This window comes from Penicillium cataractarum (genome assembly GCF_028827025.1).
Source record: "Penicillium cataractarum strain IBT 29864 chromosome Unknown utg000008l, whole genome shotgun sequence".
Lineage (NCBI taxonomy): Eukaryota > Fungi > Ascomycota > Eurotiomycetes > Eurotiales > Aspergillaceae > Penicillium > Penicillium cataractarum.
Window position 1 is genome coordinate 2999970 of NW_026622744.1, and position 24860 is coordinate 3024829.

The window sequence follows — 24860 nt, forward strand, 5'->3', positions numbered from 1 at the left end:
GACGTAGGCTATTAAAATCGAAGAGCTTGAGATCAAACACCATGAGATCGCCAGAAAAATCTCCATTTGTAAGTCTGGGGTTAGCGAAACACAATGGAGCGATACTCCTCAAGCTCAGCAAATCTTCGAGCAAACTAAAGCCTCAGAACAGAGGAGGGGAGCTACGGAAAGCGCATTATAAAACGCAACCAGCGGGGCTCATTTCGAGCTTCATCTATGAAGCTCTTTACAACCTTGCCTAGATAACAAACCCTTAGTCGCATAGATCTCTTGTCCTCTCTTGCTATCCCCCGTGCTGCCTTCTGTTCTTGTGAGAGCTTCGGATAATGGTCATATCTACTTACCCGCCCTGGGGGATAGTAAGTGTTAGCTCCCATCAGCAAGGAATCAAACGAAAGTCAATAACACTACTACGTATAGCTGGATGTGACGGGGAAGGAAGTGATTAGCTGTGAATTTTGGACCACGGCCTCTCTTATACTTCGAGGACAGTCCAAAGGGACTCTACAGTAGTACTTTGATTCAAGTAATGCCAGATGGATTGGATCGCCATTGGTTTTTATGGTATCTTAGGACATAATAAAAGGAGTAGCTAGACAGCACTAATCCTCGTAGTCATTTTATCCGAGCGGTAATCAGTAAGAGCTTCTCCCATTTGGCCTGTAGATTATTTTCATACATAGTAACTAAGTATATACCGGTAACTATTTAGCTTCTTCTACCTTTGCCATGGGATGCTTTCAGAAGATATATCAGCTATGTTGCTGGACTAAAACCTTGAGTGAGCCCTCTTCATGAAAATTTTGCCGTGCCTGCCCAAGCTGCATCATCACACAACGGAAGTGGCAGAACCATTTCAACTTTGGAAATGTCTAGCAGATAACCCTACATCATGAATAATAGAAACAAAAAGCAATCAAAGGCAAAAAGGAAAGGTCGTGCCCGGGATCGAACCGGGATTGCCAGAATCAGAATCTGGAGTGATGACCATTACACTACACAACCTGTGATGTTAGTCAGCCGGGGACAGTCATTTTATGAAGCGATCCCTAATTGGGGTTAGGGAACGGCATACCGCAAGTTCCGATTATGACTGGCTATCTCGGGAAAAGGTTGGGCCTATGGGTGCTTAATCGCAAACACATGTTAATTGATTTGGACCCTCTATTTCATGGGAGAATGCAGCAACTTGACTATCACGGTCACTGAAAAGCTGCTCGAAAGCTAGTTAATCTTTGGATCCTTTTCTACGGGCCAATGTAAAGTGCTTGAACCAGAACATATATATTGTGTTCTCAAAGTTGACTATATAATCTATTTCAACACCACTCCTAGCACATACGACCATAAGGTGTGGAGAACAGAGCTTCCTGTCCGCTCAGCCGTACTTAAGCTAATTATAGTATGCGATTAATTCTCAAAGCGCCCTAGGCTTTAAAATGGCGTCGGATTTTATCCTAGGGTGAGTGTGGGTGATATGGGTGAGAGGTCTGGAGACTGGGGTGATAGAGGTAAGAATAGGGTAAGAGTAGGTGAGATCTCTTACCTAAAATTACCTATATACCCACTTTGACTTGAGTCCAGCCTATAAATATACGCCCTAGGTCAGCCTAGCCTTCTGTTCGTATTTTCTTGACGTTTAGCTATTTTAAAGAAGATAATCCTGAAAGACTTCTAAAAGGAACTTAAGGAAAGAACTACATGTGCTACGTTACGTGGCTTGACACTTAAATATAAAGAACAAACGAGAACAAGAAGATAATACTATTTACCTTAAATAGCTCGCTCTAGTAACTCTCAAGAAATATTAGGTTATAGTAAAAAATTAGACATTATAAGTAATATTATTAAAAACTATATGTAGCGTACTAATTTTAGTAGATAGAGACTTTCCCGGAACGAAGCTATTAATACTAATCTTCCAAGAATAAACCTAATCCAACCCCGGAAATTTTTCTTTTACCGAGGACTATATTATAACAAGAAAAATCCGTCGTGATATCTCCCATATGGTCAATTAAATTCATTAGGCCGCGTGCCCAGAGCAAAATACTATATGTGGTCATAAGTCTGAGCAGAGACATGGAAAGGTCCCGAGATCTTCTCGATGACCTGCAGGTTTACTTCGCTTCTGGCCTTTGGAAACCGAGGAAACAAATACGATATGTATTTAAGAAATGATCGCAAACTGCGAGAAGATTGAAATGAGACTCATGGGAGCATCGTAGGTGTTAATGTCAGGAAGAACATGTCAAGGTATGGATGGTGACAGGTCAATTAAATACTGAGTCCCAGAACAACCTGGCCGCATCATTCCCAATGTGACCAACAAAGAAAAATCCATGCAAGATTAATAATGCGCTGCTCCACTCGGTCAGGGAAAGCTCTGTGATAGATGTTTTGAGTTGTGCCACAAACAACTCATGACAATCAAATCCCTGGGAAGCAAATCCACCCATAAACAGTATCCAAAACAAGAGATCTGGAGCGCACTGCTGATGCTGATGGGTGAGCTTATTCTCAACTATTCGCTGCAGCAAATTCAGAAGTATGTACTCTATGCACGGCTTCCCCTGGAACTTCCATATGCGCATGAACACGTAGACTAGGGTCGCAAGTCGAATTACATCATCGAGCGAAGAAATTTCATAGTCGAAGGGTAGAGAAATTAGTCGATGCACTAACAGAAGGGTGAATTTGTGATCGACGAGGGCAGAGTTGGTCTCTGTCTCCACGTGGAGGAAGCATTCGTAGATGGATATGATGTCTTGGAATGATCGCAGAACGGTCCTGAGTTGTGGATGAATAGTCTCAGACAACGGCGAGTGAAAGAAATGTGACCCGAGGGCAGGAAATCTTGCACGGGCTTCATCGACTCTATCCAGAGAAGGTTCGAGGGCGGCCTTTTCCCATCTCCTACATATAGCAAATTCTGGAGGAGACTGTTTCATGAGACCTCGTATCGGATCACAACTAATGAGACAAAGTTCAGCAATTTTTTGGCATCGTATTTGCCTTTTCTGACACCTTACCAGTAGATGCTTGTGAGAGTCAACTCTCCTAGCGCATCCAATCCACCTAGAGTCCGTATGACATTTTTGAGCCCCTCGACATGGGCGTCGACTGCTTCTATATTTGCTTCCAGTCCCTTATGATCGGTTAGTTGAAATCAAGTAATGAGCTGAAAAGGTCTGTCTTACCTCCGTTACGAGAAGCTGACTCAGGACCAGGGCTACTGGCTCGGAAAAGAGTTCAGATGGCTTCGTTATTATGTGCTGAAGTGATTGAATCACCTGGGACCGGATAAGAAATGCATCCTGTACAGATTCTCGTACTAAAGAACTACAAGCTCCTTGTGTCCGTTTGATAATGGCGTAATTGTATGCACTCGTGGATAATATAACCTCGAGCACTAAGGGCTGGTCGAGTGCTTGTTGCAGTAGCCATTTCAACATCGCTCCGTGACCCATAGGGAACCAACGACGCGACCCTTCATGTCTATCTAAAAGTTCGATTAGCCTTTTCCTTGGGCACTACTGCTGAATGATCCCTTGGCCTGAATATTAACTCACAGTAGTCGAAGTAGAAATTCACGCCCTGATACGTGCGGAGAGACAGGGAAGGGAAAATATCCTCTACCCTTGCTGGTAATGATCGCGGCATCGACGTACCAACTTTGCTGTTAGAAATATGTTGATCTCTGGATCGTGCAATACCACGCTTTTCAGGGGGTCCGATAGTCTCCGAAATAGAACTTGGATGAGGGCTTTTGGGTGAGAACTTTTGAATGGATTCCCGCAGTTTTCGTAACCCATTCAGTCGTCGATCTCGGTGATATCTCGCCTTCAAGAACGATTGTTTGGCCTTCAAAGTCGTGATGCCCTGCGATCTTCGAGGCTGGTATTCGATCCACAATAGTTCCGAAGGTCGAGAGGATGGGTGGGTCTGGAGGAGTTCCATATTGAGTTCCTGTTACAATGCAGCCAGAAGAAGTGACAGGCAAGCAGCTCGATGGTTTTTGGCTTCTCGATCTCCGGATAGCTTGGGCAGTGGACTAGAGTAGTTGATCGTAGAACACGGCGTTTCTAACTGCGTCATAAAAGTAAGGGTGGTTTTTTTTGCACCGTAAGGAAGAACAGCTTCAGCCAAAGATTCGTCGCTTTAAATCAACATTCTACTACAGTTGTAACTACTATTATTTTCGACCCCTGAATGTTGATCGTTATAATTAGGCGAAGGCTCGGATCATCCCCCATCCTAGCCGCTTATGGTAATCGTACTCATAGAGATGATTGGCTACCCGCGAGGCTCGATCGCAGTGCGCTACAGAGATCATAGTTATAGTTTCAACTTTACTAAGTATACAATGAACCTGAAATTGCTTCGAGATTATCGGAGCCCGCGAAGTCGCCTTCAAGTTGTCAACAATGTCCCTTGTCCTGGTTCGAGAAGGTTTGTTGCCAAGGCTTCACTTATAGCCCACTCCTCAACCTTGATGGGACATGGGGAATAGTCCTAATTTTTCATATAAACTTCCTGCTGCGGAGGAAGGGACGGGGCTCTTGTATTAAATAGCGTGGGGGTTTCACCAAGAGGCATTAAATGGAACTGCAAAAAATCATTAGACTAAGTGGGTAAAGAGCGTGCTTGTAGTAAACAGAAATGGATAAGAACTCGAGACAACCTACAGATACAAAGTTTATTCTCTTTGGTTTGTAAAGGCGCAAGTTACCCAAGCACCAACGGAGCCAACAAGGCATCTCCGTTGCCTTTTGAAGTGGTATTTTGGAGAACCAGGATTCCTCTCTTTGGATAGCCTCATAAACGAGATGAAGATTCTCAAAGAGAAGTTGATCGTTCCCAAAGGATGTCCCCTCAATCTGCTTGAAAATCTCCGATTTGTTCGTGCTAAAACAGAGGAGAAGGTATTTTCGGTCGATCTGGCGGATATAGTTAGGTATACCTCTATTGGTGTAGCAAGAGATGGCTGACTGGCCTGAGGAGCTGTCTGCAAGGTGGGCAGAGGGTGATGCGCATGGCGTCATGGTGAATGCACCGCTTGAGAAGGTCCCTGCACTACGGGAAGAAGAAGAAGAAGCTGACGTTGTCTCTTGAGCAGATGCTAGCTCCAACATCGCATTGACAGAAAACGCTGCGTCGCCACCTCCTAATCCGGTTTTTCCCTCCGCTTAACCCCGGCTCTAATTAGTAGGAAGTTTCTGGATGTAGAATGAGTTATATTATTCTTCTCAAGTTTTGCCATAATAATGGGAAAGAAATGTAAAGAAGTGTTAACACAAGAGAACACAAGAGCAAAGGTAAGAGTGCACGTGTGATGAATTAATATAGAGAGAGACAGCTAGAAGACTAGCCGGCCAAGAAATTCAAAGCCCAGTAGGACAAAGAGGACCATAGTCCTTCCCATCCAGGTACTTTTGATACCACGATGGGCTTCCCACACAGGTCGGACAATAAAACAGGCCCGCTGGGTCGTACTCTTCCTTGATTTGGGTGAGACGAGCGAAATTTAATCCAAAAAAGTCCCATGCCCATAGAGGGTCGTTGCGGTCAGCCTGTAAAGGATGTTAGATTTTCGGATCTAAGATTGTGGGGAACCATAAAAGCAAACCTCGTTCATATAGCTCCCCAAAAAGGGAGTAAGAGCTCTCATCGCCCCACCCTTGATATAAGTAATATCGTTCTTGACGCTCTGCACGGTGGCGGCACTGGAGCCATCTGCCCAGCCTCTGGCGACAACACTCACAATGTATGTAGACCGCCAAGCTGGGTTGAGACCAGAATATGGGTCTTCCTCAAGAACCTTACCGCCAGCGATAAGTTCAACACTGTTAATGGTATATTGTTCCTTTTGACCAGCCATGACGCCAATTGTGCTACGAAGAGCGGTCCGGCTAGATGTAAGAGCCGCTTTGTTGAACATGCGTGAGGACATGGCTGAGTTCGGTGACCCAACAGCTTGGTGTGCACCAGACATAGCTCTGTAGTAAGATGCGTATGTCGGGAACTGGTACCAAGTGAGCGAGACAAACAGCGAAGTGCCATTGTATTTCTCCAATTTCTGGAGAAGCGGCTGGAATGCATCCTGCGCCTCCGAAAGCGACTTATCCATAACAGCAATCGCATGCACATAACCAATCGTTTGATTCCCGAAGAGGACCTGTGGACTATTGATTGACCAAGTACCATAACCGCTGAAGCCGAAATCCATAAGACTGGGATATTCCGTATAAATATCAGTCACAGACTCTAAGAGAGGGTCAGTCTCGCTGCTAAGAGGGATAATAGCAAGGGAGTGAGCCACAACGGGCTTTGAGGGATATCCCTTAATGACCATCGAAAGAGCCACGCCATAACTTCCACCACCGCCACCACGAATGGCGAAGTAAAGATCGGGATTTTGACAGGCACTTGCAGTGACAATCTCACCGCTGGCGAGAAGCACTTGAGCTTCGAGGATCTGGTCCGCAGCAAGGCCATAGTCATGGCTGGCCGGTGAGTGGCCACCACCCTGGATGTAACCGCCAATGCAGCCGACGGTCTCAAAAGAAAGATCACTGTTAGCTCGACAGTAACCATTTGGGGAACTTGACATATATACCGGGTCACCTCCTCCCACAACTGTAATATTCCGTGCGAAGGCGACGTTGTACACATCGTCCCAAACATACCCGCCACTGATGGTCACGGCGGCGCCAGTCCAATTGTTTTGGGCACATGTTTCAGTGGGCACATAGCTATCTTGGATCGAAATACCGTTTCGGATATACCTAATCCAAATCTGAAGGGCCCCATAACCTTCGGATCTGCAATAGAAGACGTCTGGTCAGATACGGAAAAGAAAATAAGTTGCCATGATACTGACTTTCCGAGCAGATCATGTCCAGTATTCCTGATAACAAGGCGGACATTGTTCTTCTGCGCAAAAGTCATGCCAGCAGCTAACTCTTCTGGTTCCGTTGCGTTGATCGTGTAGACTGGCGCAGGCCCTAGGACACAAGTTCCAGGGGTCTCGCCTGAGCTCAAGTCAACCGGCGGACAAGGCTCATCCGTAGGATAAACATATCCTACGGGAGACAACTCCTGGAATGTGGAATTGGACCATTGCGAGTAGACATATGCGCATTCCTCCGCATTGTGGTAAGGACCGGGGTAGCACGAAATCGCTACAGGGAGGTTATGAATAAGCTTCCCAGAGACAGTGCTATTCAGAGCGTCCCAGGTTGCAATGGAGGGCCAGCATGCATCATCGGGTGTCTAAACAGGAGGCGTTACTAAGTTCCATGTTTTGAATGGTTCCTCCTTCATCTGCGGGGAAGGGGAAAACATACGCATTTGCACGAGCTTTGCGAACTGGCATAGCCAAAGCTTGCAAGGGCCAGGGCAGATAACACTTTGAACGCCATGCCAAACTCCAGAACACAAGAGAGGAGTCTTCAATAAACTAGAGTATAAAAGGGCTAAGAGACAAGGAACGCGAAGAGAATGAAATACTTAAGAGCGATTGAAGGCACCGTCCTGCGGATAACGGAGCACAGGGCATCCGGGTCGGTTCGCGTAGGTGCTAAGGGGTTAAGGAAGAAAAAGCAGACGCTACACTAGCCTTAGATTTCATGAAATTGGGTAAAACCGACGTCCAGCGATTGGTCTCTCCTCGGCATCTATTTCATAGTAGCAAATATATTACTTGGGCAAATAACATAAGTATGCACGGAATAGTAGACCCTACTAAAATTGTACGAGATGTCGGGAGGCACCGCCTTCCTCGGATTCCCGTATGTAGTTAGAGTCGAGGAGGTTGCAGGGATATGATTAGTTCTAAGCTCAGGTACAATACTACGGCGGGGCCTCGCTTAGATTTTCGCCCCTCTTCCGACAAACTAGATTATTGAACTAGCTCACAGTCCCATATTGGTCTCCCTCCCTCCCCCGGTGAGTGGCCACTCATTGTTTGGTTCCATTGAAGGATGAAATGACTGTTATAATTTTTACCTCATGATTGACATGAAAGATTGATATCTGCTCCTAGACGATAAATCTAGTTGACCAATATGTCTTCTCGATTATTAACAGATCTGAGAAACCTACTTAGTTAACCGATCTTAAAGGTTCGTTCCCCTCAGCGTGGCAGAAGGGCCATTTAATGACTGCGTCCATACCTTAACGGCACTAAGCATACACCGAAGCCCAATTTGCATGGGGAATTAAATCGACCACATCCGTGTCGGGAAATGTTGGACGATATCATTTCAAATATAAGGACCCTGGAACCTGGTTAGTGTGATTTCGTCCTCATCCCACGCCCAAAACGGCTGGGATTGTGTTTCCGCTCTCGATTTATTGGCTGAAAGCTACGAGTCAACCCAGCGCACCCAGGCCTCTTCGTGTTGCTAGTTCTTGACCAGGATCAATGTTGGCGGGCGTCGACCGTCTGCGCCCTGTCAATCCCTGTACTCGAATTTCCGTACCGTAGATTAAATGGCAGGGGTCTTGTGGAAGGTCACCATAGGCTTTTCCCCCTATCTTTAAGAACCGCGAACGAAGGAATTTGGGGGTGAAACCATTTAACGATGTCTTCTTATTGATATTTGCTCACAATAAATATATCGCTCACAGCTCTGCTCTCGACGCGATGGCGAGTGCTTACGATCCTAAGGGTGTTGCCACCCAGCTTTCCATGCAGGGTTTCATTGGAGTTATTTGGGCTGGTGCTGCCCTTGGGATAGTTTTCACCGCCATCCGCATTGCCATTCGTCTGAAATTAGCTAAACGATTGATGATTGATGATTACTTGGTCCTTCTTGCGTTGGCATTCTTTGTTATAAACGCCATTCTTCAGACCCTTCAAGCACCACACTTGTACTATATGATTCTCGACGTGACAGGGCCCGACATCGTCTATCATGGAGAACACTATACGTATTACGAATTCGCTATAATCGGTATCTTTTGGTCGGTACTTTGGGCCGTCAAAGCATCTTTTCTCTCACTATTTTGGATGATGTCTGAAGGACTGCCAAAATACCGAAGGCTTTGGTGGGGAATTACCATCTTTACTGCATTGGCATATTGTGGCTGCTGGTTTGCATCGGCATTCAATTGTCATCCGGCATCAGACTATTTCAAATTTGGTAGGAATGGATTTGAGGATTACTACATTATTTGGAGCGAAACTTACCTGGAACAGGGAAATGCACAAAGCCAATCGACCAAAGGGGATCTGTCATATCTATCAGTTATAGTACCGCTGTTGACATTCTCTCGGACTTGTTAAGTATGACCACACTGTATCAACGGCCAAAAAAGAGGAAAAGAAAAGTTGACAGAATGAGCAGTCATGTCTCTACCACTTCTCATTCTTTGGAAGGCGAGAATCGATACTCGGCAAAAGATTGGCTTGGTCATTGTCTTTTCTCTCAGCTTTCTTGTAATTGCAGGAGCAATCATTCGAGCGATCGAGATTGTCGGAAAAGCGTATTCGGACCAAGCGGCTCTCGCTGTGTGGGGAATTGCTGAATCAACCATCTGTAAGTCTTTTACTCCTCTGCTGCGCAAACTAGGTGGAGGTGGTCAGCAGCAAAGATATGGGACTAATAAAAGAGCAGCAATGGTAGTTGGCTGCCTCCCTCCATTCAAATCCCTTATCGTGAGCAAATCGAATGCAAGCCAGTACGCATATGGCCCTTCCACCTTCAATTCCAACTCCTATGCTACACCCTCACTGCCAAAGAGAAAGTCTGCCATCGCCGCTTGGCATGAAGACGATGTACCACTGCAGGATCGCAGGACATACCAGAATTTGGATGGTGATCTATATAAGCAGGGCGTGCACATAAGTGGAAGCCGTGATGAAGGGGTTTTCCGATCAAAGGGCTCTCGTGCGGTGGTATCGGAGGACGAGTTCAGAGGAAATATCAAGATGGTGAAGGAATTTGTAAGTTGACGTATCTATCTCCAATTAATACTTACGACGTGAGGCCTTTTAAATCTGACTGATTTAATAGAGTGTGGTCTCCTCAAAGTAGTCTCTAATTCTCATAATAACTATTCCGTTTGCTCACACACGCGATCTAAACAAGAACCCGCTTATGCACCTAGCTCGTATGCATTTCATCAATCCAGAAGAACCCATTAAGAAAAGTTCGGCCTCGACCGATGGTGCTAGGAATATACTCTCTTAAGAAGAATACTAATAATGAATCAGTGCATGGTTTGAAGTCTAGCACTGAATCGAAGGTGGATATGACTAGGTCTAACCTAAACAACAATAGAGATTAAGAAGATGTCGGAGTTTAGACGGAATGCATAAACTCGTGGTAATGCACACAAGAAACGTATATATGCATTAACAAGATAGGACTCAATATAGTGTATAAGGACACGGTTATGAGTTATTATGATATAACAAGAGTACAGTGCGATACTATACATATTAGTCCCTAGGTCATATCCGCTGATCGCGGATATAGTGGTCTTTTTGGCCTATATAGGAAGTCAGGTGACCCAGGCTGATCTCTGTATAGCAGGTTAGCAGGAGTTTGTAATTATATACCGCCTCTGCCCTTGGTGACTAAAAAGATCCTAAGAGACGGACGTTTCAGGATCTGCTCTCCATCTAATAACTTTCAACACATCCTAGCTAAGAGAGGCCCGTGCGATAGCGTACAGGGCCCGAGCGGGACGCTGACCCTGCTGCTCAACCGGGCGACACCCACCCGAGAACTGATTAAGCAGAAGCCACACGACGGCCAGTTAGTAGTAGTATGGTGGTTGACCACATGTGAGTCCTTGCTGTTGAATGTTTTTGCTCTTTTGTTGATTAGATACAACAAGTTCGTTGGGTTTTTGCTCTTGCCGCCTTGCCCGAGGGCGTAAAGCGGCGAGCCGCGCACCGAGCCTAGGTAAGCATCGCCATAGACTGGCAATAATATTTTCGCTCAACGTTTAATTCTAGTCCGTCCGGTTTAATGCCACTGGATGAAAGAGCAGGCTGAACAATCTGAAATCGCTCTATTATTCTTCACCCTAATGCCCTAATAGCTAACGTGTCGCCTCGGCTAAGCCTGCCTTGTCTCGATGCCTTCCATGGACCATATACAACCCCCGCTTTCCTCTTTTTTAGGGGGCCAACCTGTAATTATTGGGTTAGCTGACTGTTCTGAAATACTTAGCCCCTTTCAATCCGCATACTTCTATCATCCAGGGGTCCAATTGTCAAGTAGCCGCCCTCAGAGCACGCGATCGCTTGGCAGTTCCAGGTAGGATGTCCATGATAAATCCAGGATATTAGCGTCCTTATATATTGTACGGCATCGACCAGACGAAGATTGCCATTAGGCGTGGCACGGCTTTGGTACCTTTCGTCAACCCCTCTTTTGAATAGGGCCAGGATTTTCTCGCCTCTATACAGCACAATGGACCCAACCGAATTGACACAACGTTCGAACCATGCGCGAAAATTGTGCATTGAATTCCTTGGCCCAGACGAAGTCGACCGCTGGCCCAAAAGTCACCAAAAACTGTTCGCGGATGTCCAAAAGCTTGGTAGAGAGCGTTTCAGCTCATTTATGGAGACCAAAGTCTGCCAGAAGCGGGACTGAAGGATAGGCAGCACCCACGACAGAAACGCGGCGCTAGGTTAACACCACTTTATAATGGCTATTGTATGTTTTGTTTCTAAGGTTCTCTTGCTAATATATTGACGAGGTTGGGCTTCCCTTGGAAGCATCCACGGTTTCAATCCTGGGAATTCCTTCGGATCAACGTTTAAACCACTTGTTCTAGGTTGGTTTTTGAGTTGTCGCTCATTTCAGGTAGTGGTTGAGCATTTTAAATAACTGATCAAGAGACCCTCTATCTCTATCTTGAGAAAGAGGCATTGCGGGGTGATAGGGCTAATGTACTACTCTCATCTCCTTCTCTAGTGAAGCAATTACTCAGACTTACTAAAAATCCCATAATAAATTTCTAGGCATTTCTGGTTGCTCTCTTAAAGGGCTCAAGCTTTTCTGTTGGTCTGAAGTGCTTTGGATTGCCTTATTGCATCCGTAGAAGAGAAGACCAATAAGGTTTGGGGTTTTTAGCTCTGGAGCCAGCGAGGGATGAAATGAGGGGGGGGGGATTAGACTAAGCTCATGATTCTAATTTCAATGTCAGAGTAAACTTCGTGGGGGTTTTCTTAATAGTTCAAATATCAAATCTTTTACCATATGACTATCCGCTGAGAGGCCGGAAGAGCTCAAAAGCGTCTCTAAAGCTCGAGGAGTTAGTGAGTATTCTAGAATGATATTTTTCGGTGCCTACCAAAGATAGATGGTTAACAGCCGGTCTTTCCAAAGTAATAAGAATATCTCCCTTTATCAAAACTACGATTTAGGTCGTTAAGCTTACTCGTAAGAGTAGGGGTTAGAGTTACCCGGCTTTATCACACTAGATATAGTTGACTAGACGCTTTAGGCGGTGATACGTAGAACTATATAGGAATATTAGCTCTAACCAGAGTTTCCAACTATTTATTTGAGCTAATATAGCTAGCTAAGTATATTTAATAGGGATAGAGTAGAATCTTCTACTATAATATCGTGTCCACGGGTATAGATATAGGTTTAAGTACTTAGATATAGCCCGATTTATCAGTTTAGGATAGATACTTCGGAAGATTAAAACCCCCACAAAGGAAGTACCGTTCGATTTATGTTACGGCACGTGCTCGGGCAAGAGACCCATACCGAATAGTGGTATAGCTTGGTTGTGAAAGGGCCGTATCAAAGAATTCCCCAGAGCTTTCATGAGCAAAGGAGGAGAGTACCTAAAAATCACATCGATGCCTACTGTAGGCGTCGCCGTCGAAATTAGGTATCAGCCACTAGTATTAATTGATGCCTGCGGCATCAGGCACTACTTGGCCATCAACACCATATAAAGTGTCGGCGTCACGCTCGCATCGGGCAGTTTCTGAACCTTCTTCTGACTCAACTTTTTCTATTTCCTATCAACCTCAATCGTCTCGACAGTCGTATCCACTTCCTCCTCACACACGATCCCTCTCTGAACTTTTACAGACAACAAAATGCATAGCGCCCAAAGTTCCTTTCTCTGGGTCTCTGAGGGCACTGAGATCACTACTGAGGCTAAGCCCAGCCTTCAGTTACCGTCTCGGACATGGATTATCACCGAAAATCTCGAAGCGCTGTCCTTTTTCATGACGCAGCAGGATATCGACGATGGTCATAAGCCCGGATTCGTTGCCGCAAAGTTTCTCTGCTACCCGAAGGACGACCCGAAAAAGCTAGCATTTATGCGAATTTATCGTCAAATCCCTATCTTTGGCTCCGAATTTGCCCCCTCTAGTATCCGAGCAAGCCAGGCAATGCCGCAAAAGTCGAATAGGGAGTTGACGGCCTTCAAGACACTGAAGCACCTGGCATGTCCTGTCGTTCCCCAACTCCTGGGTTACCAAGAAGGAACGCAGGGAGATAACGAAATCGTCCCTGGTGGGTATGAAATCTTGATTGTTTGGGAGAAAGTGCCGGGAGAGCCTCTATCTCAGGACTATTTTTGGAGTCTTAATGAACAGCAGCGCGATAGTATCCGCGAAGAATTTCACCAGGTCTACCAGTAAGTTCATATCATCAACCCCTGCCTACAGATATTTTGTTAAGAGGCTAACTATTCAAATAGGCAGCTTTTGTGGTGCGGTTTCCAGCCATTTATGGCCACCTCCTCGAAGCTCATATATGATGAGTCTACTGGAAAGATGTATGTGATATTCTTTTTATCCATAGTCGAAGATTCTTAAGCAGGCACTGACTCTCATCCTCATTATTTAATAGTCACATTTCCGGGTTTCGGATGGCAGCCCCTTGTGATACAAACAAACGGTTTCGGAAAGCAGACTATGTCATGTACGGATTGGCTAAGCGATCTGACCGGACAGGTTGGTACAATGACGACAGTGAATGGAAATGGTAACGAAAGGGGAATTATTAAGTCGCAATCATATCCATGGTGGTTTATGATGAGTCTTGCTTAGTTATCCTTTTGACTAGTAGCACTTTGCCTCAAGTTCTTTATTGATAGTAACAAGCCCTTGGGGAGGGGAGGTATGGCGGACGAGAGCGGCCACCCTTTGGTAAATGCCCTGCATCTTTCTATCTACAATCTACTCTCTGCCGCCATAATGACACTTCGAATCGACCTCGGCCCATACCGAAATGATACCTCTTTTTAATTCATCCTTCGTCGTTCTCCATATCAGTCACTCACGAAACTTTCCCTATGCTAAATTGTGCAGATACTCCTTTTACCTGCCTGCCCTACACCTTCTGCGCTCGTTGGGTGAAGAATATCTAGGTGGTTGAGCTACCACCTGAAGCACTTTTGAATAAAGTGGCGAGTCATTTAGCACGGAAAGATGGGCGCTAAGTGAGGTCGGCCATACTTTTGGCTGTTGTATGTTTTTGTTTTTGTTTTTTTTTATTCATTCGGGCAACTTCCACTAGCCGCGCTACCCAGTCAGTCCCTTCACACGCCTCGCCTGAATGCCCTCTTTGTAGTAACTTTTCCTCAGAGATGCGTTCATAACTCTCTGGTCTAACATCTATAATAGTAAAAAACATAAGATAATATGACATCGATAGTAGGATATATAGAGGATTATTCCTTAAAATGGAGTATGCCTTGTTCATCGCTGAGTTGCCTTTTTTTCCCAACATTCTTGCCCCTACGTTACAAATCGTCACGATGCCTTCAGACCCAATCATTCTCCCTATAGAAGTAGGCAGCCATTTTGTTCGCTCTGACGTATTTATGTATCGATAAAGTGAACCAAGGAGTAAGAGTTGATAATTGTGGATACAAAACACCAGTGCCCTACGTAGTTGTCTAATTACAGAAGGAAAAACCAGCCCAGCCACCTGTCGGCCCAAAGACATTGACTGACTGCGCCTCGAACAGCGTCTGCCTTCACTATGGCGCAGCTACAAGTATGTATCAGGATTAGGTTGGGGGCCGTGCCGCAAAGATAAATTCCGCCTGTGGATCTCCACAAATTCAAGTGAACATTACGTTTGGGCTGAACCAACTTTTGGTATTTATCTTTCATGGCTCCAGACTACACCGCACAAGTCTCAGGCCTATACTTTAGCTATGCCCTTCACAGCCAAAGAGAGGAAGAAGGTTGAAAAACTGAGACGGAAGTACAGAATTGAATTCCGCGGAGAGGTGCCAAGCCATGAATGGCCCGATAGCCATCGTTCGACTTTTCTCGCGGTTGATGAGCTAGGAAAGAGACAATTCGACACCTATGCGGCTTGTGCGACAGCTATTAAAGATGCACCATGGACTGCAGAAATAAAGAGACACGCCGAGGAACTATCCAACCGGGCTAAGCGCTGTGTGAGACGAAATGAATCGACCTGGCGGTTCGCGTGCGAACCCTATGCCTTGGCCCGACTTAGTTCAGAAGTCGTATGGTAGGAACTCTAATTCCAGTGATCTTGATCAAATCACTCACTTTGAGCCCCCAGCAAATTTTGTCGGAAGAGAGTATGGCGTTCGGAAATCGAAGCAACGAGTGAAGGCAACTCGACCACGGCAGAAGCCCTGCGTTCTCGGCAAAGAAAACGAGAACCATGTCGCTGTTCGCGAGACTTCAGGAATGGTGATTTGTGAGTTACGGATTATGAAGACGTCACCCACTAGTTCCTAGCACTAATAGGTCACGCAGCATGGAAGCTGTCGGACTGAATCGGATTTTTGGCCATCGAGAAGATGAACTAATACACCATGATCCAACTATTCAGCAACAGCTACCGAGAGCCACAAAACCGGATGCAATTTACGGACTTCGACAGACGCGAAACATCGAAAACCTATTGAACGACACTTCCTGTATAGGAAGACCGGAGAATGGTCAGGATATGCTTGTTTATGAGTCCCTGGGAGAGCCCCCGCTCAGTGAGGAAGGGGACCCAGTGGTGTTCCCATTTCTTCTCCTCGAGGCAAAATCAGCCAAGTCAGCCGATAGCGACTGGAATTCCGTTCAATTGCAATCCGCGTTTCCGGTGCGGACCCTTTTACGCACGCAAGAGTTATTGAATAATATGACTGAGCCGCACGCGAAGCAGCAGGCTGATCCACTAGTCTGGTTACTAATGAATAGAGGAGAAGATTGGCGAGTCTCCGCAGCATACGTATATAATGGTGCAGCCGAGAAACCTGGGACTGTTGGCACTACTGAATATGTTAGTTTCACCCGAGTCTCGAATTCCAAGAGACTGTTCCCCCGAGTAAAGTAGGCGCATGCTAATTTCTCCCAGCAAATATTTGATCTATGGGGAGGCTCTGTTACATCTAAAAACGGGGCATTGCAGCTTCTGCTGATCGTCGATTACGTGTTCGAGTGGGCCCGTGACATTTATCGCGAGGACATATTGAACAAACTCAGGATCGTGGCATCAGGACAGAATGACTGTGCAAGCATGATTCATCCAGATACTGACATATTTTCCACATTGACGTCAATTCATCCTAGCATGTCGGATGGAGACTCTAGAAACACCCAGGGCAGCTACCACCAAGGTCTCAAGGATTTTGAAGCACTAGACAGCCAACAGGGGATCGTTCGACATGCCACCTTTGTCGAGAGTCAATATCGTTGCTTTTTCGTGACAAGAGACAATGTAACGACAATGCTACAATCAACCAAAGATCAATCTAGGAAAACCCTCATCAGACAAATTATCACAACCTTGCAACAGGTTCCTCTATCGATAAGTTGGGCCTGCCTGAGTATGATTGAGGAGGAGTGGACTGGACGTTCTCGGATGCTACGATCACATCATCTCGATCAAACCAAGTTCTATGCTTCAGTGACATATGCCTCATTTATACTGCCGAATTGGACGCAGGTTCGAGAATTGACCGTGATCGCCGTTGCTGAAGACGCATTTGAGCATCTCGTTACGGCCTCCATGTACATCCGGCGAATCTCTTCTCAGCTGCCTTTGGTGGGAAACGAATGTGAAATGGAAGCTCTGAAGAATGTCATTGCTAAACTTCATGCGGGAAATACGAGACATACCCTCTTCGCTGCCATCCGGCGAATTTGCTTGAGAATAGATGGCCGGGGATCTCAAATTCGTTTGGTGGACAGCAATGCAATTCCTAGGGATATCGTCCATCACATTTACAATCATTTCAAGAAAGGGGACCTCGAACCTCAGGAACCATGCTTGCATACATCGAGTTCCTTTGACCAGATACATCTGTCAAATTCATCGCTGGAGCCTTATGACTTCGGAGTTCTCAATGTTTCCTCAGATGGGTGTGTTCTGGTCTATGCCCAAGGCCATCGACATGATCGTCAGATGAGCTCGGTATGCGTCTTTCTCACAGATGGATCACCCGATTTACCGACGCCGGAGATTCTAGGCATGGCAATCAAAAACACGTTTGAGAATCATGATGTCTATCACACCTCGCGGATTCATAGGGTCCCGAACTTCCACGAATTCGGAAAGGATAAAGCTGGAAAACGTTGGAATATTAAAAATTCCTATGGTATTTTCTCAGAAGGATTTCAATTTGTGGATTGGATCTCATTTCTGGGATGCGAACCTCCTGTTCGCCAAGGTTCATCACTGCCCGGGACAAGCGCAGATCTCTTTTCCCGCAATAAATATCCATGGAGCGAACCAGGATACATAAGTTGGAACATCGCCGCGCGGATTTTTATTATTTACAAAATTGTCACTCGGGAGGTTCGATACTGGCGAAATATTGCGAAAGAATGCAAAGACCGGGGCATCGACTGCTGTGATATTTGCGCCGGCGAAGTGGAAATTGGGGTTAAGATTTGCAATCAGTGCGGTGATGAGATCTTCGACAAAGTAGACGAGTTTTGGTTCGAAAATGCACTTCTCGGGAAGCAGCCGATTGACTACAGGCCCATCAACCCAGAGCTTCAAGAGTACGCGCAAAACGCGCGCTTCAAGATGAATAGTCATGAAGCAAGGGATATCAACGTCAAATTTGAGAAAAATCTCAGTTTTTATGAGGAGTTAGATGAGGAATACAATGACTTACAGGAACTGCGAGCGCAAACTATGAAGTTTGACAGGATACAGGGGGAAGCAGAGTGGCCTTCCAGGAAACGGAGACGGTCCAGTGAGATACCCTCATAGACTGACTCTACGGAGCAGATATAAATCGTGAAATGCGGTTTTCCTGGGATGGTGACAAATTAATTTGTGAACGTTATTCGGATTGCTTCTTCTTTGAATGTGGTTATACTCTAGGAAGTCATTTAGCTCACTAACGATAAACTATCTTCATTCTACCTCTACCTCTTGAAAAGGGTTTTGTCATCCACATTATAAAAACATATATCACAGCGAAACAGCTCCCCCGATGCTGACGTACTAGTATTCCAATGTTTATACTGTGAATTAGACCACGTAAGGAAGAGAAAGGAAAACCACATGATTATGAGACAGCCCCATCGGAGTATGGGTGCCTGGCACTACCTAACACTCCACTTACAACACCCCTTATCGGCGATCGCCAATAATGGTAGCCGAGCGGCCTCCAGGTGTCGGGCCAGCTAAAACTCTAGTGCCGGCTCGTTTTATCACACATGTAGAGCGAGTGTGTACTAGTTCTCTGATTTAATCAAACTTGAAGAAGCAAGAGCAACTTTTGCTCGTAGGAAGTTTAGCGAATCACAACGCCTAGTCTTCCCCACCTGCTGGGTGTGGCTATAAAATCAAGTGTCCAAAGGAGTCAGACATTATTGTCGCATTTTATCCACTTATCGCACGCTCAAAATAGTCAGGAAACATTTCAATCTTTTTCATAGGTCTCGAAATTATGATCTCGTCGAGGCCACCCGTGTACTTCCATCACCTGAGAACGAACCAAGGCTAGTCATTAGTGATTGACCTCTGAGTAGAGGCAAACCTATAGTACTGGAGAGGCCCAGAGTTTCATGGGATGCTACATGTCATACGCTTAGCGAATGTAATCAGCAGGCGTTACAAAGCAGCTGGGCATCTACATTCAGTAAAGTAGAGAACCGCCCATGGACCCTGGCAAAAATCAGTGTTAATTCTCATTTTGTATTTTTTGCACTTCTCTTCCCAGAGGATCAACTAGAAAGCATCCATCAAATATTACTATTAGCCGAAACGCCCAAATTAAAGAGCTTAAAGGCGTCTCTCAAAGCTCGAGGAGTTGGTGAGAATTCTATAGCATCGATGCCTGCCGAAGATGAATGAGTGAGGGCCGGACTTTCAAGAATATGGACTACTATGGTGATTTATTCATGGCGGTCTTTTTGGTTAAAGCTGAGATTCAGGTCATTAAACTTGCTTATACGAGTAAGTTTAGGCTAAAGCAGCTCTGTCACCACAAGTTAAATCGAGCGCCTAATACAGTAATACATGGCACTATCTAGGTATATCAACTGTAAGGAGAGTTTTTTTTAACTGTTTTTATGAACCAATATAGCGAGCTAAATGTATGTAGTGAGAATAAAGTAGAATCTTCTGTCACAAAATGATGCAGAGATACAGGTCTAAGTACCTGGGGTACTTAGGTATTATCTATGAGATTGAGATAGGTACCGTATTTCGGAAGGTTAAAAAACCCCACAAAAGTAGTACCATTCGGTTCGAGTTTGAACGAGCAGTGACGAGGAACAGGTGGTGAAGAATTAAGAAAGGCAAAAAGAGAGGTCGTGCCCGGGATCGAACCGGGATTGCCAGAATCAGAATCTGGAGTGATGACCATTACACTACACAACCTGTGCTTGTTGAAGAGGCGAGCTCTGGTTGGCATCAGGAGCCAGAGTAAGGTCAATGTGGGTCTCGAAAAACTCAAATATTATCTATCATCCGAACTGGAACGTGAGTATATAGAGTAAAGAATACCTCTTCCGATAGTATACGATGGGTTCTATACATAAAGATGTTTTTCAAGGTTCAGATTCTGCTACTAATCCTAATAGTTCATCCGATTAGCCTACCTAATGGTCTATCCAGGAGGAAAAATATAGATGAAGACCCGAGATACTAAACCCGCTCCTAGGCTAGCTAACATGTGGAATAAAAGAAGGGCAAAAAAGAGGTCGTGCCCGGGATCGAACCGGGATTGCCAGAATCAGAATCTGGAGTGATGACCATTACACTACACAACCTAATTTGTTGAACAGCCAGCTTAACTTTGGCTAAATGACCCAGTTTCTAGAGAAAGGACTCAAAATAAGCGGGCATACGGAGATTCTGAGCCACCAGGATCCTATAATAAATAATGTGGAGTCTACGTTAAAAACAAATTAGGTCTAATTTTCGATGTATCTATAGGAGGTATCTCTCCTAAGGGATTGTCTAGTCCCGATAGACAAAAAGAGAAAAGAATAGGTCGTGCCCGGGATCGAACCGGGATTGCCAGAATCAGAATCTGGAGTGATGACCATTACACTACACAACCGTAATTGTTGAAGAACACAGCACAAATATGCACTACCAGTGAGACCCTAAAGATCAGCGACTCAATTAGGAAACTTCTTTATACATCGAACTTTCCAGCCCAAAATATAGAAAATATTACAGAAAACATAGCCATAAATAGTTTACCAGATTGTTATTTTTCTATGGTGCTTTCCGATTCGTATTTTCTGGCCAAATCACGGCAATGGGAGCGCCTCTGGGTTCATCGAGTTGGGTGCTCTCCATACATGGCCGGTCCTCTTCGAGCCATCATCATGGCATATTATTAGGACAGTCGATAGGGGACTAAGTAATCATGATAAGACTGGCTGATTAAACCACGGAGACAGTCTTACAGATATAAAGACTCGGTACTACTATTCCCGCCATGACGAGCACTGGCGACTTTGTTCCGTTATCAATCGAGTGGTCAAATGCGCCCGTATATGGAATGCTTGTCCCTTGATGTCGGATTTAAGCTTCCACATATGGTTAGAACATCTGTGTCAGAGGCCTAGTACATTGACTCAAATATTGTTATTCGCTTATTCTCATCTTGATACCACAACCATGTCGTCCTCTCTGAGGTCTGGTTTCTTGACGGGCAGTAGCATGGGTAGGTAACATGGATCTCTAGATTTAGGCTTATAGTTATGACTTGCTGGCTGATCAGTGCCTACACATGCCCATCGATACGGTTAAGGTTGGCCTAGATGATCTACCTATTTGGGTAATCTTTCCCAACCTTTTTCTTTGGAAGTCCGTGGAGTTTAGAAGCAGACGTCGCAAATATATATATCCCGGCAGTTGCTCACGGGTACACCCATAAATTTACCACGGAAGAATGAAACAAGAAAGAAAATACAAGAACAACCAAAAGGAAACAACCTGATATATGAAAGAAATATCCCAACGAGCTGTCTGCATCACTACTTGCCAGAGATGCTGGTCGTCATACTCAAAAACATGGATATAGATAAGGACTTCCTAATTCGGCATGTAGGGCTTAGGGTGCGGGGTCTAGGGCATCGGCCGATCTAAAATCTTAATTTGGCGTCACCACGTCCGGCAACATCGCGTCGCGCGTTTGATTATAAGCACCTGAGCGCTACCGTGACATCCCTTTTGGCCTTCATCATCATGCAATAGACTTTCCATTCTTCTCCCTTCCCCCAGCTCCTCCGCTGCCCCCTCCATCAACCTGTCGAACAACCCCGAGATTCGCTGTCCAACTGGGAGCTCCATGATGAATGTTGAAGAGATAGTCAAGGCCATCGAGCCTCTGAAGGGAGAGGTCGTCCCGGTCAGGACCATACAAGAGACTCGACCACCAGAGGACTTTGGTATGTCATTTGTACTGCGACTGGATCCCCAGATCTGACGGCTGGGACATGGAACTCTAACTCGGATCTACAGCCGATGCCATCGTTGCGGAGGTCAATGTCAAAGCCGCTTCCAAGGTGATCAAGTGAGTGCATCGTTTCTGATGAGATTGAGAAATTTATTTATGGAACGTATCTAACACAAAGATTTCCAGAGTTCTTGACGCTGCCTTCCCTCGCGATGCCTCTATGGGCCACCTGCGCCGCTTTGCGAAACGGACCATGCTCCCAGATCATCTCCTCCAAGAGATTGAAGCCGACACGTCCGCCCCCGCGAATAACGGCCAGACAATCTTTGTCGTAATTCCACCTCCCTTGCCGGATGTCGAGTCCCTGCAGGAGCTACTGGCTCCCTTCGCACCAGTGCCTCGCCGTCGCAGCTCTGCTACACCCCCCGCAAACCCCCCCCTCCGTCTTCCCCTACCTCGACCTCAGGCTCCCCGGAGCCTCAGCCCCCCCAAATCCGTATCCTCAAGACCCAGGTCCCGATCTACCCCCCCTTTACCGCTGCCCAGGGCGAAAAATGGACCAAGACGATGTGGCCGGTGGTCTTCAACCCCGCCGCACCCCGCTCCACCGTCGCTCCCCCACCTCAGGTTCTCACTCGTGTGCAGGAATCTATCAGGCCCCGCTCGGGATTCTACCTCGCCCTGGCGCGAAAGGTCGCCGAAGAATCGAAGCAGACCGGCCGCGGTCGGGGCGTCGGGGCTGTCATCGTTGACCCCTCCATTGAGGATCGGCTTGAGAACCAGGCTTGGCGAGATGACACTGATTCTACGGACCGCTGGATGGATGCTGTCGTCTCCGTGGGAGGCGATGTTCGATATGCACGCTCTGAGGCCGGTGCGTCCTCCCAGACTGACCTCCACTCCGGCGTGGCCCCAAACCCGGCGAGCACTATCTATGATCCTGACCTCGAGGGAGGTCCGGATTTGCACGCCCTGATGCGCGCGGCAGAGCTCGTCGCTCGTCGCCGACGTGAGGAGGGTGACCACCTTTCGCAATACGATGACTCGATCCTTCCCGTCATCGCGACAGACCCGCAGCTGTCTACCAAGCTCAGCCCACTGGAGTCACACTTCCTGTACGAAGTTTGCGGCCAATCCGCAAACCCGGAGCCAGAGAACTCCGTCGCTACTCCCTTGTCGCCGAAGAAGCGCAAGCACGAAGAGGCCAATCCAGAGATTGCCATGGCCTCGCTTGACGTTAACCTCGAAGCAACCGACTCAGTCGACCCACTCACCACCCTCCCAGCTCCGCCACCCCCCACCGCAGCCATAGCCATCCCTGAATCAACCCCGGTAATCGGTTACGTGTGCTCACCCCCAGATTTCTGGGGATGTTCATCTCCCCCGGAAACTTCCCGCATCCGCACCCGCTCCCAGGGCGGATACCTCTGCACAGGCTTGGACATCTACCTCTCCCACGAGCCGTGTTTGTGCTGCTCAATGGGAATGCTCCTCTCACGCTTCCGCGCAGTGATCTTCCCCCGCGCCGGCCGTATGCAGGGCGGTGGTATCGCATCGGAGCCCGTTGTTCATCCTACCCCCGGAGACTGGAATTCCGATTCCGTGGCCGAAGACGAGCAGGATGATGAGATCGAGGGCCGAGAGTATTACGGCCTCCACTGGCGCAAGGAACTGAACTGGCGTGCTCTCGGGTTTGAGTTTGTGGAGACTGATGGCGCAGGAGAGGACTGGGAGGTTGATGTGGCCGAGGAGGGTGATGGCGAGGACCTGGCCTTCCATGCATAAACCAGCGTGCTTTCATGTCACTTTTCGAGTGATATCCCAGCGATCTACAGATGTTAGATTCAATTGTTAGATTAAATACCATGTACAATTACATTCATGATTCTGCTGTCAACATGCACACATCTACGGTCTATAGGAATAAGGCATTTTAATAAAACTTCCTTTGAAATTTTTTTGGGGCTTCTGTAAAAACATGCTTTTCGGAGGTCCGTCACCTGCATTCTCAACTTCCTCCTCCATCCCCAACTTCAACTCTTGCAACCTCGTTTCACTCCTCTCCTCCCTTCTAAAGCCAGGGAGCACCAGCTTAGGTGCAGCCAGTCACAAAGAACCACCCTCCAGCCCCATCTCCCCCTCGCAAAACCACCATCCACCATCCACCATCCACGAAGAGCCAGAGCCACGGTATCAGATTCACCACCGCGACTGGCAGAAAATATCAGCATCGGATCTCAAAATCCGAGTATATCAACCCCGCCACCCCCAGTCCCCAACCTCCACATTCTATGGAAGAAAAAGGAAATAAAAACAGACAAGGAAATTCATGACGTCGTCACAGATCCCCCAGCCACGCCATACATCAAAAGACTTGGCAAAAGTACATGCAAGAAAGGCATAACAGAGAGATATCAAAGCAAGATATCAATCGCAGAAAAGAAAGAAGAAGTCATCTGCTCTTTGTGTGAAACACGCACGCCCCGAAAATGTAAATGACCGGGTATGTATCCATGAGAAGAAACGGAACGGAAATGGAGGGTATCAACCAAGTTCGACATCCCATAAGATATAGCCCCGAAGATTGATCAGAAAAAAGGACTCGCAGGCTAGTGTAGATTGCAAGGGTGGCTACAAAGATGAGGTGCATAGTGATGATGATGAGAACGCAAGCAAGAGGACTGAGAGTGCATCATTTGGATTTGTTGATGTGAAGACTATGTGAGGTATGTGTATGAGCGCCCCGTGTTGAAGGACGGGTTTGGCGACCCCAAGTTCGAAGCTTGCCACAAGGCACTTGGGAGCCGATCCCTAGTTGTAAGGGTGTCGATAAGAGAGGGGCCCGCCATGCCCGTAGCCATATCGACACCCTGCCTAGGGATGTTGACCAACACCCAAATGTGTAGGCATTGGTCGTAGGGCCAAAATGTACGGTCGCAATTCGACCGGAAAGCGGTATGTACAACCGGCTGAAACAGGGAGGTATTCGTGCCCTGCAGGTG

The 24860-nt window shown here is 46.5% G+C and overlaps 7 protein-coding genes across 7 annotated transcripts; 6 read left to right on the forward strand and 1 right to left on the reverse strand.

The window, feature by feature from the left end:
- Positions 1–4829: 4829 nt before the first annotated feature.
- N7496_010247 (uncharacterized protein) lies at positions 4830–5115 on the forward strand (the record flags this gene model as incomplete). Its single annotated transcript, XM_056703160.1, has 2 exons — positions 4830–4925; positions 4978–5115. 2 exons carry the CDS (start codon positions 4830–4832, stop codon positions 5113–5115), a joined length of 234 nt encoding a protein of 77 aa, XP_056552160.1.
- Positions 5116–5384: 269 nt separating this feature from the next.
- On the reverse strand, positions 5385–7424 carry N7496_010248 (uncharacterized protein; the record flags this gene model as incomplete). The annotated part of the gene is made up of 4 exons (XM_056703161.1): positions 5385–5573; positions 5630–6824; positions 6884–7275; positions 7350–7424. 4 exons carry the CDS (start codon positions 7422–7424, stop codon positions 5385–5387), a joined length of 1851 nt encoding a protein of 616 aa, XP_056552161.1.
- A 1226-nt stretch (positions 7425–8650) lies between these two features.
- On the forward strand, positions 8651–10043 carry N7496_010249 (uncharacterized protein; the record flags this gene model as incomplete). The annotated part of the gene is made up of 4 exons (XM_056703162.1): positions 8651–8960; positions 9456–9545; positions 9624–9952; positions 10023–10043. The coding sequence occupies 4 exons, from the start codon at positions 8651–8653 to the stop codon at positions 10041–10043; spliced, it is 750 nt and encodes a 249-aa protein (XP_056552162.1).
- A 1389-nt stretch (positions 10044–11432) lies between these two features.
- On the forward strand, positions 11433–11618 carry N7496_010250 (uncharacterized protein; the record flags this gene model as incomplete). The annotated part of the gene is made up of 1 exon (XM_056703163.1): positions 11433–11618. The coding sequence occupies one exon, from the start codon at positions 11433–11435 to the stop codon at positions 11616–11618; it is 186 nt and encodes a 61-aa protein (XP_056552163.1).
- Positions 11619–13087: 1469 nt separating this feature from the next.
- Positions 13088–13989, forward strand: N7496_010251 (uncharacterized protein; the record flags this gene model as incomplete). The annotated part of the gene is made up of 3 exons (XM_056703164.1): positions 13088–13635; positions 13699–13776; positions 13851–13989. The coding sequence occupies 3 exons, from the start codon at positions 13088–13090 to the stop codon at positions 13987–13989; spliced, it is 765 nt and encodes a 254-aa protein (XP_056552164.1).
- Positions 13990–15650: 1661 nt separating this feature from the next.
- Positions 15651–18203, forward strand: N7496_010252 (uncharacterized protein; the record flags this gene model as incomplete). The annotated part of the gene is made up of 3 exons (XM_056703165.1): positions 15651–15679; positions 15737–16262; positions 16338–18203. 3 exons carry the CDS (start codon positions 15651–15653, stop codon positions 18201–18203), a joined length of 2421 nt encoding a protein of 806 aa, XP_056552165.1.
- Positions 18204–21753: 3550 nt separating this feature from the next.
- On the forward strand, positions 21754–23643 carry N7496_010253 (putative tRNA-specific adenosine-34 deaminase subunit Tad3; the record flags this gene model as incomplete). The annotated part of the gene is made up of 4 exons (XM_056703166.1): positions 21754–21850; positions 21924–21975; positions 22045–22301; positions 22325–23643. 4 exons carry the CDS (start codon positions 21754–21756, stop codon positions 23641–23643), a joined length of 1725 nt encoding a protein of 574 aa, XP_056552166.1.
- Positions 23644–24860: the final 1217 nt, after the last annotated feature.